We start from the raw sequence: 18,950 nt of genomic DNA, 5'->3' as shown, positions 1-18,950 counted from the left end.
TATTATTTCCAATAAGTCAGTGGCTCGCTCCATTGTTCTGGAGAACGGAGTCTTAGTCATCTTGCCCATGAGGCATGGTTCGCAAGCATCAAATGATTCATAATCAAGTGATTCCAAAAGTCCATCCGCATGGAGTTTCTTCACGCGCTTTACACCAATATGACCTAAACGGCAGTGCCACAAATATGTTGCACTATCATTATCAACTTTGCATCTTTTGGCATCAATATTATGAATATGTGTATCACCACTATTGAGATTCAACAAAAATAGACCACTCTTCAAGGGTGCATGACCATAAAAGATATTACTCATATAAATAGAACAACCATTATTCTCTGATTTAAATGAATAACCGTCTCGCATCAAACAAGATCCAGATATAATGTTCATGCTCAACGCTGGCACCACATAACAATTATTCAGGTCTAAAACTAATCTCGAAGGTAGATGTAGAGGTAGCGTGCCGACAGCGATCACATCGACCTTGGAACCATTCCCGACATGCATCGTCACCTCATTCTTGGCCAATCTTCGTTTAATCTGTAGCCCCTGTTTCGAGTTGCAAATATGAGCAACAGAACCAGTATCAAATACCCAGGCGCCACTACGAGCATTAGTAAGGTACACATCAATAACATGTATATCAAATATACCTTTGTTCACTTTGCCATCCTTCTTATCCGCCAAATACTTGGGGTAGTTCCGCTTCTAGTGACCAGTCCCTTTGCAGTAGAAGCACTCAGTTTCAAGCTTGGGTCCAGACTTGGGCTTCTTCCCGGGAGTGAAAACTTGCTTGCCATTCTTCTTAAAGTTCCCCTTCTTTCCCTTGCCCTTTTTGTTTAAACTAGTGGTCTTGTTAACCATCAACACTTGATGCTCTTTCTTGATTTCTACCTCCGCAGCTTTGAGCATAGCAAACAGCTCGAGAATTGCCTTATCCATCCCTTGCATATTATAGTTCATCACGAAGCCTTTGTAGCTTGGTGGCAGTGATTGAAGAACCCTGTCAATAAGACTATCAGCTGGAAGACTAACTCCGAGCCGAGTCAAGTGGTTATGATACCCAGACATTCTGAGTATATGTTCACTGACAGAACTGTTCTCCTCCATCTTGCAGCTATAGAACTTGTTGGAGACTTCATATCTCTCAACTCAGGCATTTGCTTGAAATATTAACTTCAACTCTTGGAACATCTCATATGGTCCATGACGTTCAAAATGTCTTTGAAGTCCCAATTCTAAGCCGTAAAGCTTGGCACATTGAACTATAGAGTAGTCATCAGACCGCGTCTGCCAGACGTTCAAAGCGTCTACATTAGCGGGAGGGAGCTTGTCACCTAGCGGTGCATCAAGGACATAATTCTTCTGTGCAGCAATGAGGATAATCCTCAAGTTACGGACCCAGTCTGTGTAGTTGCTACCATCATCTTTCAACTTAGCTTTCTCTAGGTACGCATTAAAATTCAAGGGAACGGTAGCACGGGGCATTGATCTACAACATAGATGTGCAAAAATATCAGGACTAAGTTCATGATAAATTAAGTTCAATTAATCATATTACTTAAGAACTCCCACTTAGATAGACATCCCTCGAGTCATCTAAATGATCACGTGATCCATATCAACTAAACCATGTCCAATCATCACGTGAAGATGGAGTAGTTTTCAATGTTGATCATATCTACTATATGATTCACGTTCGACCTTTCGGTCTCCAGTTTTCCGAGGCCATGTCTGTACATGCTAGGCTCGTCAAGTTTAACCCGAGTATTCCGCATGTGCAAAACTGTCTTGGACCCGTTGTATGTGAATGTAGAGCTTATCACACCCGATCATCACGTGGTGTCTCAGCACGACGAACTGTCGCAATGGTGCATACTCAGGGAGAACACTTATACCTTGAAATTTTAGTGAGGGATCATCTTATAATGCTACCACCGTACTAAGCAAAATAAGATGCATAAAAGACAAACATCACATGCAATCAAAATATGTGACATGATATGGCATCATCACCTTGTGCCTTTCATCTCCATCTCCAAAGCACCGTCATGATTTCCATCGTCACCGGCTTGACACCTTGATCTCCATCGTAGCGCCGTTGACGTCTCGCCAACTATTGCTTCTACAACTATCGCTAACGCATAGTGATAAAGTAAAGCAATTACATGGCGTTTGCATTTCATACAATAAAGCGACAACCATAGGGCTCCTGCCAGTTGCCGATAACTTTTACAAAACATGATCATCTCATACAATAACGTATATCACATCATGTCTTGACAATATCACATCACAACATGCCCTGTAAAAACAAGTTAGACGTCCTCTACTTTGTTGTTGCAAGTTTTACGTGGCTACTACGGGCTTCTAGTAAGAACCGTTCTTACCTACGCATCAAAACCACAATGGTGATTTATCAAGTTTGCTGTTTTAACCTTCAACAAGGACCGGCCATAGTCAAATTCGATTCAACTAAAGTGGGAGAAACAGACACCCGCCGGCCACCTTTATGCAAAACTAGTTGCATGTCTGTCGGTGGAACTGGTCTCATGAACGTGGTCATGTAAGGTTGGTCCGGGCCGCTTCATCCAGCAATATCGCCGAATCAAAATAAGACATTGGTGGTAAGCAGTATGACGATCACTGCCCACAACTCTTTGTGTTCTACTCGTGCATATCATCTACGCATAGACCTGGTTTGGATGCCACTATTGGGGAACGTAGCATGCAATTTCAAAAAAATTCCTACGCTCACGCAAAATCTATCTAGGAGATGCATAGCAACGAGAAGAGGAGAGTGTGTCCACGTACCCTCGTAGACCCAAAGCGGAAGCTTTTGTTAATGCGGTTGATGTAGTCGAACTTCTTCTCGTTCCGACCGATCAAGCACCGAACGTACGGCACCTCCGAGTTCTGCACACGTTCAGCTCGATGACATCCCTCGAACTCTTGATCCAGCAAAGTTTCGAGGGAGAGTTCCGTCAGCACGACGGCGTGGTGACGGTGATGGTGAAGTGATCCACGCAGGGCTTCGCCTAAGCACTACGTGAATATGACCGGAGGCGTAAACTGTGGAGGGGGGCCGCACACGGCTTGGAACAATTGATGTGTGTTGTAGGCGCCCCCACGTATATAAAGGAGGGAGGGGGAGGAGGCCGGCCCTAGGCGCGCCCAAGTAGGAGCAACCCCACTTGGGCTCCTAGCTGGATTCGCCCCCCCCCCTTTCCTTTTACCGGAGGGGGAAAGGGGGAAAGAGAGAGAAGGGGGGAGAAGGAAAGGGGGGCTCCGCCCCCTTCCCTAGTCCAATTCAGCCTCCTTCCCTGTGGGGGCGCACCACCCCTTTGTCGGCTGGTGTGCCTCCCTCCTATGGCCCATATGGCCCATATCTTCCCGCGGGGGGTTCCGGTAACCCCCCCCCCACTACTCCGATATGTACCCGATACATTCCGGAACACTTCCGGTGTCCGAATACTATCATCCAATATATCAATCTTTACCTCTCGACCATTTCGAGACTCCTCGTCATGTCCGTTATCTCATCTGGGACTCCGAGCAACATTCGGTCACCAAATCACATAACTCATATAATACAAATCGTCATCGAACGTTAAGCATGCGGACCCTACAGGTTCGAGAACTATGTAGACATGACCGAGACACCACTCTGGTCAATAACCAACAACGGAACCTGGATGCTCATATTGGTTCCTACATATTCTGCGAAGATCTTTTATCGGTCATACCGCAATGACAACATACGTAATTCCCTTTGTCATCGGTATGTTACTTGCCCGAGATTCGATCGTCGGTATATTCATACCTAGTTCAATCTCGTTACCGGTAAGTCTCTTTACTCGTTCCGTAATGCATCATCCCGCAACTAACTCATTAGTCACATTGCTTGCAAGGCTTATCATGATGTGCATTACCGAGAGGGCCCAGAGATACCTCTCCGATACTCGGAGTGACAAATCCTAATCTCGATCTATGCCAACCCAACAAACACCTTCGGAGATACCTGTAGAGCATCTTTATAATCACCCAGTTACGTGGTGAAGTTTGATAGCACACAAGGTATTCCTCCGGTATCCGGGAATTGCATAATCTCATAGTCAAAGGAATATGTATAAGTCATGAAGAAAGCAATAGCAATAAAACTTAACGATCATTATGCTAAGCTAACGGATGGGTCTTTTCCATCACATCATTCTCCTAATGATGCGATCCTGTTCATCAAATGACAACACATGTCTATGGCTAGGAAACTTAACCATCTTTGATTAACGAGCTAGTCTAGTAGAGGCTTACTAGGGACACTGTGTTTTGTTTATGTATCCACACATGTATCAAAGTTTCCGGTTAATACAATTCTTGTATAAATAATAAACATTTATCATGATATAAGGAAATATAAATAACAACTTATTATTGCCTCTAGGGCATATTTCCTTCAAAGCTTTGGTGGCCTCCCTTAAGCTAGGCTTCATTGGTTCACAAGGAGCTAAACACACTGATCTGCTGCACCCTTCGCATGATTTGGTTGGAAAGGAACAACAGAGTCTTTGACAAAGACCGCTTCGATGCCACCATTGGTTATTCAGAGAATTAGAGAGGAATTCTCCATGTGGAAGCTTGCTAGAGTAAATGCGGATGTGGACAATAAGAGTTAGCTGCCTTGTTGTGGGTGGTGAGGTGTTTGCAATGTGTTTGCACCTCACGTAATTAAGCTGACATGTAAGTTTTGTTGAACCCTTCCGCTATCTTAATACAAAAGACACGCAACTTGTGTGTTATTGAAAACTAGTATAATGCCCGTGCGTTGCCACGGGCTTTTGAAATATTTTGGTCATCGCCCCCTACCCGAGTCGCCGCCTTCGCCGCCGGCCAACCCTCTAAACCGTGCCACAATCTCAGGCACATGCGTTGCTACGGGCTTTTGAACTCTTTTTTCTGGTTGCATCCCCTTCCAACGATATCGTCAAGACCCTTGCCAATGGATCTTTTTGAGCGTCCACATAATCCACCTCCATCTCTCTCATAATCTGCAAAATAAACATATACAGAAATACATCTAGTTTTCTCTCTGATCTAAAGTGAACATATAATAAAAATAAATGGCTTATATACATTGATCAGCTGCTAGATGCAAGCAGGTGATCACTTTTAGTCAGAGTGGGTGTCATCATGCTTTTTATTATAGTGAGTCGTATCCCAAGTTTTAGTACAAATGACTTGTTAGGGTTTGTTATATTTTGGTGACAAGTCGTTGCCCGCCCCCTCCTCTTCCCTCCACGGCATCCCAGGCCGATTCCCGGTGCCAAGGTGTGCACTCTATCATAGCTGAGGGTGACCACCATGACGATGCAACCTGCTGCTCATCACAGCATCGCACCTTCCCCGAGTACGGCGGCCATAACCAGGTCTCAAACTTATATGTCCACCCTTTAATCTAGTTATTTATGTGTCTTTGTGGGTCATCTTTTCAGTGTTAATATGGAAAAGTAAAAGCAAAATCTGCGGTGTGTTTTTGTTGCCATAATATACGCACAAGCAAGCAAGGAAATGGAATCCTATGTAATTTGTATAAGATAAGAAAATTAAGTATCCATACTTACCAGTTATGATAAACTCCAATCAGGCCCTATCATATATTTCTCCAAGTGACAACGTCTTTTTAGCAGCAAAAAGATTTATAACCATGATCAGGCGCTGCTGCAACCACCAATCCTCAAAAGAATGCATTCATGCCCATTACATTACGTATTAGTCCAACATCTAGTTTCACACCAACTGATCTGTTGTAATATGACACTCTTTTAGCCCACTTCTGTTTATCTACTTGAAACAAGGTTACACCATCATCCCTGAGGGAGACCTAGCAAAATGTTTAGACAACCTATTTGGCCAATAACATCACTGATAGCGATCGCTGCTGACTTCACCCGACTAACATGTGTCTTCCTCTTCCTTGCCCTTCTTCAATAACCACATTGCACTCCCTTTATTCTCATCATCCTTGTCACTCATTTTCTTCACCACTCATGCAAGAAAATAAGCTTCAACCGGAAAGTGGATTATGTGTATATGTTCACGTCCATCTGGTTACTTGAAATATTCAAAATGTAATATGCACATAATAAAAGAGGTAGTGATGTTGCTATTTACCTACACACGCCACCTACCACTGCTTCGACACATGCCACCATGACCTCGCGTCGCGCCGTCCTCACCAAGATCTCCAACCTCCACGCCACCTGCCGCTGCTCCGCCTCCCTTGGGGCTCCCGTGCTCCCCTCCCTCCGCGCTTGCCGCTGCTCCCCTCCCTTCAGTGGCACCCGTTGCTCCTCCCTTCTCCAATCGACGCATGTTGCTGCTCCCCTTCCTCACACATGAGCCTTCTCTCGTGCCACACGATCTGGCCTCCCTGGCCGCCGACCCAATGAGGAGGGGGCAGAAGAGCTCGCTGCTCAGGCCTGACCACCCGTGCCGCTGGCGCATCAGGATCTAGTTGGGTCAACCTTGAGGAGAGTATCGGGAGGATCTCTCGTGCTATCGACACATGAAAATGCTTCGAGTCCCTTTTAACACCCCCTGTAATTTTTGGTAGCTGATTGGTTAGTTGATTCACATACTAACCAAATATATGAATGTAAATATTTAATTTCGTATTGATTTAAATATTTATATTTCAAACAACAGATAATTTCCAGAATTAGATCGGTTCGGACAAAATCTACTTTGATCACATGGCTAAACGTTTCATATTTTATATTTATATCCCTTGACAAAGTACAAAAATTGATTTGAATGTAACATATGTATGACTAATGTCTTGGATATAAATGATCGCCCAGTTCACATTTTTTTACAAAAATTACAGAAATTGTAATATGGACATATATCTTGTCCCCTTTGTTTGGAGAATAGAACTACATTTTGTAGTTTAAATATATGACTAATGTCTTAGATCTAAAATGACCACCCAGTTCACATATGGTAAAAATAATACAAAAATTTTAGTTCGGCAATATATCTTCTCACAACCGGTTGTAAAAGAGGAGAAAGCATTTGGTACTTAAAAATTAATAGCTTGCTCTTGCTTGGCCATGTTTCTTTGGTATTTGTAAGAGATTTATTCCCTCCAAATGGAGGGTGTTTTTCTTGATAGAACAGTACAATATAGTATAGTGGCGTCATACGCGTGATTTCATTTTAAGTTCACACATTTGGTAGAACCAGGAGTTTATTATTTCTTTTACCTTATATTGAACATGGGACGCAACAGGACCTCCTCAACATTTTCCTAGTTAGCACTATGACACGACAATTCTCTCGAAACATGCAGGCCCCACCCAAAAATTTCTCCTATCAGCCTGTGAAAGCGCTGCAAGATCATGGGTTGGTTTGTTACATCCTCTATTCACTTTCTCAAAAATTCCAAAGGCAAGGTAGCTGACCTGATTTCTCTGTACACTGCATGTTTCCCGCATGGATCCTGGTCACAGTTAATTTTGGTGATTACGCAGAACAGTCAGATCCAAACAATATAACAAGTACCAGCGATGTGTAAAAACCTAGATCTATGGACAAAGAGAGGATGTAGCATCAATCATAATGTCTCTGATCACATCAGCATGAACCACATTATCTGGAAAACTAAAAATAAATAAAATTCAAACCTTGTGTGTTTATTTACTTATTTCAAATGTCATCGGTAGCACTAACCCAATACTTTTCTAGATACCCTTTCATTTTTCACACCAAACTACTGAAGTATGTGAGCAAAGTTACAAACAACTAAACTACTGAGGTCTATAAGCAAGTTACAAACAATTACTCAACATCTAGGAAGTATACGCTAGCTCTGAAATCTACACTGTTTGTATGACGGCACCATGGTTCAGCATAACTATTTTACCCATAGGAAGACATAATTGAGTCAAAATCTCCTAAAACAATTGAACAAAAAAATTGTATTCATAAGACATCTTTGCCATCAGTAAACAGATTGCTCAATCGAGACATGGTATGCACATATTTAACATTCCACTCCATCTCGGTTCATATTCTGTACAGAAGAATCAAGTAGAGTTATATACACATGCACGTCCAATTTCAAATTTATTGAAACAAGAGCCATAATTCCTTACAGAGTGGTGCGCTGTTGTCGCTTGTTGGTGTTGTACTTGGCTCGACCACACTGGCGCTCAGTTCCTGTAGGAGCGCCGAAGACCAGGACAAGGCGATGCCAAGCATGGCCTACCGCCAAGCAGATGTCATTTATTTTTGGAAAAGGGGGTATTACATACAATTGTATGCGAGGCAGTTTAGTTTAGTGGAAGAAAAATCATACCCTGGACAAGATGTTGTAATGGCAAATGCCTCACATAATAAATTATCTTCTATAAGGAGAACACAAGTCTTTTCCTTGATGAGAAGACATTGTTTCATTCATTCCCTGTACCATCAAAAAATCACCATCAAGAACAGAAAAAGTATATGATTGTGAGAGTGCATATTGAAAGAAATAACCGATTTAAACAGACTAAGAAAGAAGCAACCATGACTCTGGAGATCGGAGTCAGCACACTGAAGAGGAAATTAAGGTAATGGGATACCCTGCTGGCCCCACCAAAAAATAAGTCCCTCGATTTGCTGATTCACCACCTTGAGGTAAATTTTGCAGCACGTCTGCTCCTCTTCTCTGAACAATTCATTTCGGTTTGTAAACATAGCCGGCCAGTATTGGCTGAAGCCTGCAGCAGTGGGATCATTCATGTAGTGCTGGCATGCTGACACCAAGACAACACATACTATTTGTCAAATGTTATAGTACGTGATTGACGACACAAAGGGAGACGGTGTGCAGGAGGAAAATAAGAAGCAGGATGCAATCCAACAACTCGCTAAGCGGAAATGGGCGCTGGAGACAGAGGACACTATTCAGTAGAAGCCTGGACCTGATGGCTGAAATCAAGTAGTTCAGGGAGGATGTCTTCAGGAGGAGATACAAAGCTAAAAGTGGAGCGAACGAATCATAGCTTTCCTCTCATTTATGGGAATTCAAATTGGACTCTCATGTCAAGTGTAGCTAGTAGGGAATTTCTTGGAGACGAGGGAGCGAAATCTGTAGTAGGAGTAACATATATCAAAGATGGCCAAAGCTATTCCGTCAAATTAGCCATGTGTAAATAGATGATAGTAAGCCATGTTGTACCACCAGTGTCCATCTTGAAGTATTCCCTATGCGAGCCGTCTGGTGTGTTCTGATGGTGGTGCTGCCGTGCTGGTGCTTGTGTGCCCCTGTCTCCTGATGGTCCGCACTATGGCCGCTTGTGCAAACTGAACTAACAGAAACTCAGTTTTAACATGACCAAAAAGAAACTCAACTGTCAAGTTTAGAGAGCTATACACAAAAAGGCCGCATCCTGCACACCATCCGTCGCCGCCGCCTTGCCAACACGCAGGACGCAGCCGTCGTTGACGTGTTACTTAAATATTTCAGTTTTTCAGTGAGATCCTTTTTGGTCAGCTATCCAAACATGTTGCTGCATTTCACAGCCGCGAAAATGTGCTACTTTGAATTCATGCTCCCATAAACATTAATTGCTTGTGAATGGAAGATCAAGGCCAATGAGACCAGCAGTGGATCCTTTCTTTGATGATTCTGCAGCCAGAGATAACCCGGCTGGACAACCACAGCCACAAGCTATATGCAACAGCTGCAAAGATTCAAGTGACGTAATCAACTACCTAAAGAATGCTACCACACACCAATTTATTAAAAATGACAATTAACTTTGAAACTTAATTAATGTATCCTTGAATAAAAAGAACTAAATAAAATATCAGTATAAGGACTCTTAACATCTTAATACACTGTATTTATTTATCTCGTGTACAGAAGTTCAGTTAAGTTTGTTAGAACCAGGCTGAGAGCTTCATTTCCTAGTAATAAGCGCAGGCAACAAACTCAAACCACCATGATGGAAAATTAAGATCTTAGTAAGCCATTAGGATCCACGTCTAGGTGCAAAGAAATTATGGAATGATGAACAAAGTACTACACTAACTCCTAGGTCAGTGTTTCTTGTATAACTTTGCCTATAATTTGAAAGATTATGCAGTATGCTGCTTGGAAACATGTTACTCGAGCAATTCTTTTGAGGTTGTCCAACTATTACTGGAAATGGCGTTTCCCATCTGAAAACACAATCATTCACTGTATTTAAGTTTTTTAACATTTGCAAGGCAACGGAACTTCTCTGCAAAAACTGAATGAAAGGATGATAGATAGTCTATACTAATTTATAATACACTTAGAATCAAAAACATGTATAACATACTAATATATTGTATAGACAAAACACTGCCATTAGTTCTATACTTCAAGTGCATGCTGTAGACATAGAGAAGACATTCATTTACATTGCAGTATTTTAATGGCTGCTAAAAGAACAAACACCTTAAACTACAGAGGGCATAGACAGCAAAGAACACCTAGTCACAGAGGCGACACTCACCAGCAAGCAAGCAGCGCACGCACAACGCAACCGTCTTAACCCCTTCACTCACTTCTTCATCGTGTAGTTGAACTGCTTCCACCCCAGGCGCTGCACCTCGTCGTCCCTGAGGCGCTCAACGCCCAGCTAGAAGAAGGTATTCTTTGAGGTCGCACCGGATGCAACAAAACACTGGATACAGTAGGCATCGGCTAGCTCGGAGCCGTACCCTGTATATAACAGCTTTGCCATCTCTGACAAGCTGGCACAGTATTGTGATCAACATGTTATGCATTATTTTTGTAACTCAGAAAAAAATATTATGTGAGAATACACGAGTAAAACAACTGACGAACTGTTTTGTTGTATGGAAGAATCAGGAGTTTATGTATGTAACAATCATCAATCAGATTATAGACTAAGGCTGTAAAATTGCGTTGATGCATCCCAGTATCCATAAATCATACTATTTCACATACAGCACCGAAAATGAATCAAATGCTGGAGATTCCGAAAAAATATTGTCTCATAGTTTATTAGCTACATGGAATTGGTGCAGCCAAGCAGCCTTTTTTTATGCTGAACATAAATTCAGTGATCTGTGAGATCCAAAAGATGACAGTATAGCCCCAGCACATCAAGCCTGGGTGTGGGGCTTCCTCCGATGGTGCCCGGCGAGATCCATGGCGGCCAGGGAAGGGATAGGAGCAGCTCTCGCAGCACAAGATTCACGGCAAATCAGGGAGGGAGAGGAGGGGATCCAGCAGCGCGAGATCCATGTTGATTTGGGGAGGGAGAGGAGCAGCGTGTGGGAGGGAAGCACACCGCACGGCTCGTGGAGGAGGAGGGATTCAGGGAGAGATGCGAAGATCGGGGGCTGGTTAGGGTTACCTAGGCTGCCACGAAATCCAGCGCGGCGGGAGGGGCTGGCCCAGAGGAGCGACGATCCGGCGCGTCCATCGGCCGGGGGCCTGGCCAGCGCCAGTGGATCCCTCCATCGTCGCCGCCGTCCGGGGAGGGACGCAGGCACGGCGAGGCGGACGAGGCTGGCAGCGCGATTTGATTCGGCGGGCGGCTGCTTCTGAGGGAGACGACAGCGGGGTTCTCGCTCGAGGGCTCTCTGGGCGCCTCGCTGCTCGCTCGCTCGCTCGCTCGTGCGAGTAGCGGAACTTTTTTCGCTGGTTTAATTTCATCCGTTTTTCTGGCGTGCGAGAGAACTACGTGGACGTGGTTTTGGTTGGTTTCTTTGAAAGTGGGAGGTGGGAGGAGGTACCAAAAAAAACCATGAGAAGTGGGACGAAATTAAACCCGGAACGCAGACTACCAACTGAGACATTAGGAGTAGAGAAAAATGGGACTAATGAAACTAGATATAGAAACCTCAGGTAAAAATAGGATATGGAAACCTCGTCCCTAAAAAAAGGATATGGAAATCTCGGGCCCCACTACATTCAAGCCTGTTGATCATGGAGATTATCTCGATCTGTCAGACTTATGCTTTTATATACTCCATCCGTTCCAAATTATATGGTATATTAATTTTTTTTGCAGAAGTTAGACGTATATATGTGTTTGATTAAGCTTATAGGAAAAATATACAAACATCTACAATATCAAATAAATATAACATAAAGATATATTTCATGTTGTATTGATTAAACGTACGAGTTTAATAATGTTTGAAAAAGTAATACACCTTGCACTCTGTAATGGAAAGTGCTGACGGGTCATGATGATCTATGCCACTCGCTTCACCATGGATATAGTCCAGCCATTCGTTTATGGAAGGTGTATATTTTTGGCATGGTGATCAAGGTACATAATTATAGAGAATTTATGATGAAATTATCCTTCGCTAATTTGTTGATTAGTGGCAAGTAAATCTATTAGGCCAGGAAAGGAAGAGATGCACGCAATTGGGAGACAAATACTTTCTTCCTTTTTACAAGGAGGGATAGATGCAATCGGGAGAGAGACACTTTCATTTTTTCTGGAGGATATAAACAGAATTGTGAGGAATTAGAGAAATGCACCTTAGTACAACCGCTTGTATCTTTCTTGTTTTGTGTTGCTTGTATGCATTTCATCTCTGTATAGTTACTTTTATATGAATAAAAGAAATGTATGGCTTTGGGTACATCTTCAAACAAAAGTTCGCCATGGAGTGTTCTTTTTTATGATTCCCTGGAGCTATACCATGCACACGCGATTGGGCCATTCCGGCGGTGTTTTGGGTAAAGAAAACACGGTGACACAGCCCAAACTCGTGGGGAGAACGGGGCGGGGGGATCGCCGTGCAATCTGGGCCACCCGGCGCGCACGCGGCGCGCTGCTTTCGCGGCCCTCGCCACAACCATCACCACCACGACCACCCCGGCATTCCCGGACGGCCACCGCACCGCTCCTCCCGGCCTCACCTCACCTCACCCAATACTTAACCCCAGCCATGGGTGGGAGCCGAGCCCTTTCCCTCTCCTCCCTTTGCGCCGCCTCCCTCGCCGCCGCCGCCGCCGCCGCGACCAGGTCCCCCCTCCTCTCCCCCCACCACCGCGCGCGCCACCTCCGGCCCCGCCTCGCCGCCGCCATGTCGTCCTCCTCCTCGCCCGCCCCGGCCCCTGGGTCCGACCCCGCGGCCCCGGCGGCGTCCTCGGCGTCCTCCGCCATCGACTTCCTCACGCTCTGCTACCGCCTCAAGGTGAGTGCTGCCTGCCTGTTCCACCACCGGTTTAGTTTCTGCTTGCTTGCATCGTCGGTTGATCTCGTGTGATGGGATGGGCGGCGTGGGTCGCAGACGACGAAGAGGGCGGGGTGGGTGAGGCGCGGGGTGCCGGGTCCCGAGTCGGTGGCCGACCACATGTACCGGATGGGAGTCATGGCGCTCGTCGCCGCCGACCTTCCGGCCGGCGTCAACCGCGACAGGTGTGTGGATACCCAGCCATCCCCTCCCATTGTGCGGTGGGACCTCGTTCTTCTAGTATCCTCTTATGCCTAATGAGTTGTATGTTTTTTTCGTGTTCTACAGGTGTGTGAAAATGGCGATTGTGCATGACATAGCCGAAGGTAATCCCGTTAGACTCTTCTTTTGTTCCATTTTGTGTCTTTCAACTTTGAGATTGTTGGAATGTGAGGGTGTTAGTGATCAGTATGGAACCGCACATGCATTGTCCTTTCCATTGTGCAAAATAAACAATTGCTTATCAGGATGCTACTTTGGTTAACTCGTTCCAACCATTTTAATGCCCAGCTATTGTTGGCGATATCACCCCTGCTGATGGTGTGCCCAAGGAAGAGAAGAGCCGTAGGGAGAAGGAAGCTTTGGACCATATGTGCGCATTGCTTGGTGGAGGTTCAAGAGGTTAATACTGAAATATGGAAAAGCTTAACATCTATAGTTCTGTGTCTTGGAAACTTTAGGCTGGCTCGATTCCATAATCCATTGATATAACTTTCTTTCACCTCTTTAGACTGCATTTTGATCCAATTATTAATTGGTGAAACTTCATAATGAGCATAAACACTTGAATGGGAAGAGAATGAAATATGGGCTTAGATTGTTCTCCCAATTTCTGTAAATGCTTAAGATACTGATTTGGTTTCTTATGTTTGTTATTCTATAAATTCCATATTTGTCATGTTGTTCTCTTGTTACTTAAAAGTGGTAGTTTACCATCAAAGAAAACAAAACCAATGTATTGGACATTTGGACAACATTGTATGTTTACATATAGTCCTCCTGTTAGGTGTCAGCAGCAAGTAGCAACATTTTGAAAGTAATAAATAACTAAGACATTTGTACTCAAATATTCTTTCTTAATACGTACAAGGTAACGAGTGATATCCTTCGCGAACAGGCTGAGTACTTTGCATTGTTTTATGCTCTTGTCCTTGTACTTTTGATATGTTGTAAAAATTCACTTATCTCATGCTGTTCTTTTTCAGCCGACGAAATTCGTGAACTTTGGATGGAGTATGAGAACAACGCCACTTTGGAAGCGAAGGTTGTTAAAGATTTTGACAAGGTAAGCTACTTGCAATTTTTACCCCGTAAATCATTAGAGACTTGTACCTGCAAGTGTGGACGCACTGGGATTATCAACAATTAACTTAATAGTGCATTAACAAGAGGAGATAATCAGCTGCTAAAGAGAGTGGCTACTACTATGAACATTGGCAGACCATGGAACAGGAATTATTATAACTTAAGGTCTCCTTAATGCTGTTGATGAATATTCTTTCTTGACTAACAGTTTGTTTTCGTCTACGTTCTATTTTTAGGTTGAGATGATACTTCAAGCACTCGAATACGAAAAGGGTAAGTTCCTACTGATACAGTCCCAAGTGGTACATGGATGTTTGGATAATTTGATTTGCTCAGCAAGTCAGCATCAGTCTTTTTCCCATGTGCATACCCATAACTACAGACTATAAAGTATGAATTTACTGAGTAATCTTCTTGGTTCAGTATAGTTATAGGGGAGGCATGACTGTAGTAGCAAGCGCGGGATTTTTTCGTTCATTAATCTTTTGGTTCTCAGCCTACCTGACATGCACTGGGAGGAGTGTGTGTAAAGATGTAGTAGTGCGTTAATGCCTTTCTATTGTTTTTGATTTCTCAGAGCAAGGGCGGGACCTAGAAGAGTTCTTCCAATCGACGGCAGGTTTGTATTCTTGTTTTCTCCTCCCATCAGATTCTGCTGCTAAAGTGCACATTGTATTTAAACTATGCAGGCTGTCCGTTTATTCATATTTTTCTTACACACACAATACATTTCTAGGAAACTTTCTAGATAGCAACCAGAACATTAATGCCTGAGCACTTGATATTGTTATGAGTTGACATGTGTCATGCTCCTTAAACTGTTACATATTTCTGGTATATCTCCCATCTTGCAGGATCCAAATACTAGCTCATGGAAAAGCTCAGCTTATTTCCCTGGTTAATCTCTTGATTTCTATGTAGGGAAATTCCAAACGGGCGTCGGAAAAGCATGGGCAGCAGAGGTTGCATCAAGAAGAAAGTGAAAACAAGTGATCAAATGACAAATTCACGAGCACTCTCGGTGCTTCTTTTTTCGGATACAATTGTCAGCGCCGGATCTGTATCGTGTTTCACTTCAGGGCCTTTCTTATCCCTGAGACAAACCGGCCTCCCAACTCGGGTAGGGCTTCTCCAGATCAGCCAGTTGTATTGCAGAGCGGGTCTTTTCACTTGTAGCTCGCCTGACCATGCCCAGCACCAAGTTGGTAGGATCAGCCCCTTTCTGATGTAAAATCAGTTAACTCGTTGACACCAATACAGCGTACTCCTGTTAATCGAGGCCCATCGTTTCGATCGTTTGGTAACGCTATCTCTGCTGTCATAGATATGCATGCTGTGCTTTTGGTATCAACTTCATTGCTTCGTCACGTCGCAACTGCGGAGCATTGTTTGGGCATGCTAGCTAGAATTTTCAGTGGATCTAGAGTTAAAAAGGTGACATATCTGGGAATCATGTTTAGGGTTTCTTTGTTTGTGCAAAGCTCTTTGATCCTGTATGACTAAAGCATATGAGAATATGTCATCGAAGTGCGTTTGATTGCAACATAGAAGCAACAATGTAAGAACTGAGTGGCCAATCCTACAAATCAAACCATCTTACAAATTTCTTTTGAACCAAACAAGGAATAAGTAGCAGCGAATTGACACGCACGACTCAGATCAAATCAATAAGGTGATGGCGATTATCACAGCTTGCATGAGTGATGAGTCGACGGATGCAGGTCTCGGCATCTTCTTGGGGAAAGGGAAATCAAAGCTGAAGGGCAATATGTGTTGCAATTCCTGGCCTCTTCATCATCATGATGCACACAACAAATCCATAGATGATTGTTTTCTTCTTATAACTCTTCCAGACAGAGTCTCTCTTGGGTCACTCTCCGTGGAAGATACTCCCTTCTTTCCTTTATATAAAGTGTATTTGTTTTTTGATAATATTTCAAAATGCAAGGTGCATTTTTTTAAATTTCTCATAATTTCCTTGTTAGCCCTTCATAAAAAAGGAAAGTATCTCTCTCCAGATTGTCTGTATCTTTCCTTGTGGCAAAAGAAGAAAAGTATCTCTCTATTGATTACATGTATCTCTTACTTTCCTGAACTAACCAATAAATTTGCCAAGGGTAATTTCATCCTAACATGTCTATAATTCCGTGTCTTGGTCACCGTGCCGAAAATAATACACCTTACATAAAGGAACGGAGGGAGTATTAGAATATTTTGTGTTGAAAATTTCAGAAAAAACCCCTTTCCTTTGATTTTCACAAGTGCAATGCTCCTTTCCCTACCAATGGCCTATCCTCACAAAAGAGAGAGTGACTTGTGCTTAATGTCTAATATACTCCCTCCGTTCCTTTATGTAAGGTGTATTATTTTATTATTTTTGGCACGGTGACCGAGACACAGAATTATAGACATGTTAGGACAAATGCAAATTTGTTGGTTAGTGGAAAGTAAATCAGTTAGTTCAGGAAAGTAAGAGATACATGCAATCAATAGAGAGATATTTTTCTTCTTTTGCCACAAGGAAAGATACAGACAATCAGGAGAGAGATACTTCTGGAGGGCTAACAAGGGAATTGTAAGAAATTAGAAGAATTACACCTTGCATTTTGGAATTTTATCAAAAAACAAATACACCTTATATAAAGGAATGAAGGGAGTATTAGATATTCATACAATCATTCTATACCCAAACCGTTACATAGGATGGGATGACGCCAACCAACAAAACGCTAGACTTGTCACTATTACGTAACTCATCAATCTCGTGGGTAAGAGCATCTCCAGCCGTTGGCACCCCCAAGAACACCACCGAACCAAAAAAGTTGGTGTCTTGGGGGTCATCCGGCGAAATATGGGGGTATAAGGAGGGCATCTTCTCAGTCACACCCCACCCAAAGCAAAAGTTTGTGAGAAGAATGATTAAGTGGGCCAAGAAAAAGGACATGTGGTGAGACACGATTCGCCGAAACTTCCGCCGGCGCCCCCAAGAGCCCCCAACGCGCCGGGTTTCGCATGGGTTTGCCGGCGCTATTTTGACGTCCTGGGGGCGCTGGGGGCGTGGATGGGCCATTTTTGGCAAAAAAGCGCCGTCCGAGCCTAAAACCGAGCCTAAAAAGCTGTCCTGGGGGCGTCGGGGGGGGGGGGGGGGGGCGAGTGGAGATGCTCTATCCGCTAAATCTTTACGACAAAATATATTGGGGGTATTGCGGGACTCCAATAGCAGCAGTGCAGTGACACGCACAACTCAAATTAAACCACACGGTTGCAGGAAAGTTTATGGCGACTATGACAAATAAAAGCTACAGGTTTCCCATCTTCTTCGGGAAAAGAAAAATTGAAGCTGCAGGTTCCTATCAAGGAAATGATCCCAAAAAATGGTATTACAATGATGGCATTCGGCGACATAATTGACAAAGTTAATTATGCGCAAGCTTGTAGCACAACATTTGTGGCAATCGCATGTGGGATGCACTAGTTTGTGTGTAAGATACAACTCATGCTTGCAAATGAGGTGCTATCGACGATTGCTTTGAGGATTGGTTTTCTTCTTCTAACTCTTTCAAGTCACTCTCTCTTTTGTGAGGATAGGTTGCTGGTAGGGAAAAGGAGCGTTGCACTTGTGAAAACCCAAAGCGGGGGGGGGGGGGGGGGGGGGGGGGGGGGGGGGGGGCGCTTTTGTGAAGAAAAAAAACACATGTGATCATATAACCCACAAATATATTAATCTTCATTTTTTTGTACAATCATTCCAGACGCAACCCGTCGCATAGGATAGGATGGTGCCAACCACCGTTAAACTAGTCTCTATCAGAAAACTTAGCAATCAGGTGGTCAATCATATTCCCGTCCCGCTTAATCGGACCGTAAAAAGCATATTGGAGGTATTGCTTGACTACCATCTTTTTCTCTCTCTTTAAATCGACTAAAATAAACTTGTCAATCTCAAGATAATGTGCCAGCTCAGTGTTTTGCTGGTTTTCATAAGGATAGGGTATGCGTGCATGCATTCATAAGATTGAGTGCATGTACGTGTATCTGAGCATCTGCTTTTGTATAGTGTTCAAAAATAATAATAGAAATAATCTGGTCCAACTCAAAAAAATCTTTTCAAGGATACAAATACAAAAAAGAAAGAATAATCTGACAAAATTATACACAAAGACAAAATCAGTTTTGAGGGCCATGCAACGTCGAAGTAATATATAGAGGCCAGCAAGGCCTTTTTGCAATCACACAGCACGATTAGACATACGTGCACACTTAGTTTTGTATTAACTCAATGATTTACTACTTTTTTTCTTTCGGCAGCACGTACACGCACGGTCCATGTCAGCTCCAGGGATCTGTATATCCTTCATGTGGGCGCCACGTGTGACTGGGTTGCCCATGCTATCAACAAAACC

The 18,950-nt window shown here is 43.5% G+C and overlaps 1 protein-coding gene and 1 long non-coding RNA gene across 4 annotated transcripts; one reads left to right on the top strand and one right to left on the bottom strand.

Annotated features, from left to right (window-relative positions):
• Positions 1–4,785: 4,785 nt before the first annotated feature.
• LOC109781864 (uncharacterized) lies at positions 4,786–11,905 on the bottom strand. 3 transcript variants are annotated; one of them, XR_012187394.1, is made up of 8 exons: positions 11,400–11,902; positions 10,530–10,770; positions 8,360–8,798; positions 8,157–8,265; positions 7,464–7,501; positions 7,266–7,390; positions 5,622–6,597; positions 4,786–5,048 (listed from the first exon to the last, which is right to left on the bottom strand). It is a non-coding gene; the product is annotated as an uncharacterized lncRNA (long non-coding RNA). The 3 variants fall into 3 exon arrangements; XR_012187395.1 differs by having other exon boundaries at positions 8,360–8,464; positions 11,400–11,901; XR_002237404.4 differs by having other exon boundaries at positions 4,788–5,048; positions 6,172–6,597; positions 11,400–11,905.
• Positions 11,906–12,781: 876 nt separating this feature from the next.
• LOC109781867 (uncharacterized) lies at positions 12,782–15,856 on the top strand. The gene is made up of 8 exons (XM_020340463.4): positions 12,782–13,203; positions 13,300–13,427; positions 13,531–13,568; positions 13,753–13,863; positions 14,448–14,527; positions 14,784–14,820; positions 15,125–15,166; positions 15,469–15,856. The coding sequence occupies exons 1-8, from the start codon at positions 12,955–12,957 to the stop codon at positions 15,528–15,530; spliced, it is 747 nt and encodes a 248-aa protein (XP_020196052.1). The 5' UTR covers positions 12,782–12,954; the 3' UTR covers positions 15,531–15,856.
• Positions 15,857–18,950: the final 3,094 nt, after the last annotated feature.

Source organism: Aegilops tauschii, chromosome 6, assembly GCF_002575655.3.
Source record: "Aegilops tauschii subsp. strangulata cultivar AL8/78 chromosome 6, Aet v6.0, whole genome shotgun sequence".
NCBI lineage: Eukaryota > Viridiplantae > Streptophyta > Magnoliopsida > Poales > Poaceae > Aegilops > Aegilops tauschii.
This window is presented reverse-complemented; position numbering and strand designations above follow the sequence as displayed.

Excerpts from the sequence above, each read along its gene's own strand:
- LOC109781867 (XM_020340463.4), top strand. The coding sequence starts at position 12,955 with ATGGGTGGGAGCCGAGCCCTTTCCCTCTCCTCCCTTTGCGCCGCCTCC. Across the intron at positions 13,428-13,530 it reads GCCGGCGTCAACCGCGACAG|GTGTGTGAAAATGGCGATTG; the intron begins GTGTGTGGATAC and ends CGTGTTCTACAG. Across the intron at positions 15,167-15,468 it reads GTTCTTCCAATCGACGGCAG|GGAAATTCCAAACGGGCGTC; the intron begins GTTTGTATTCTT and ends ATTTCTATGTAG.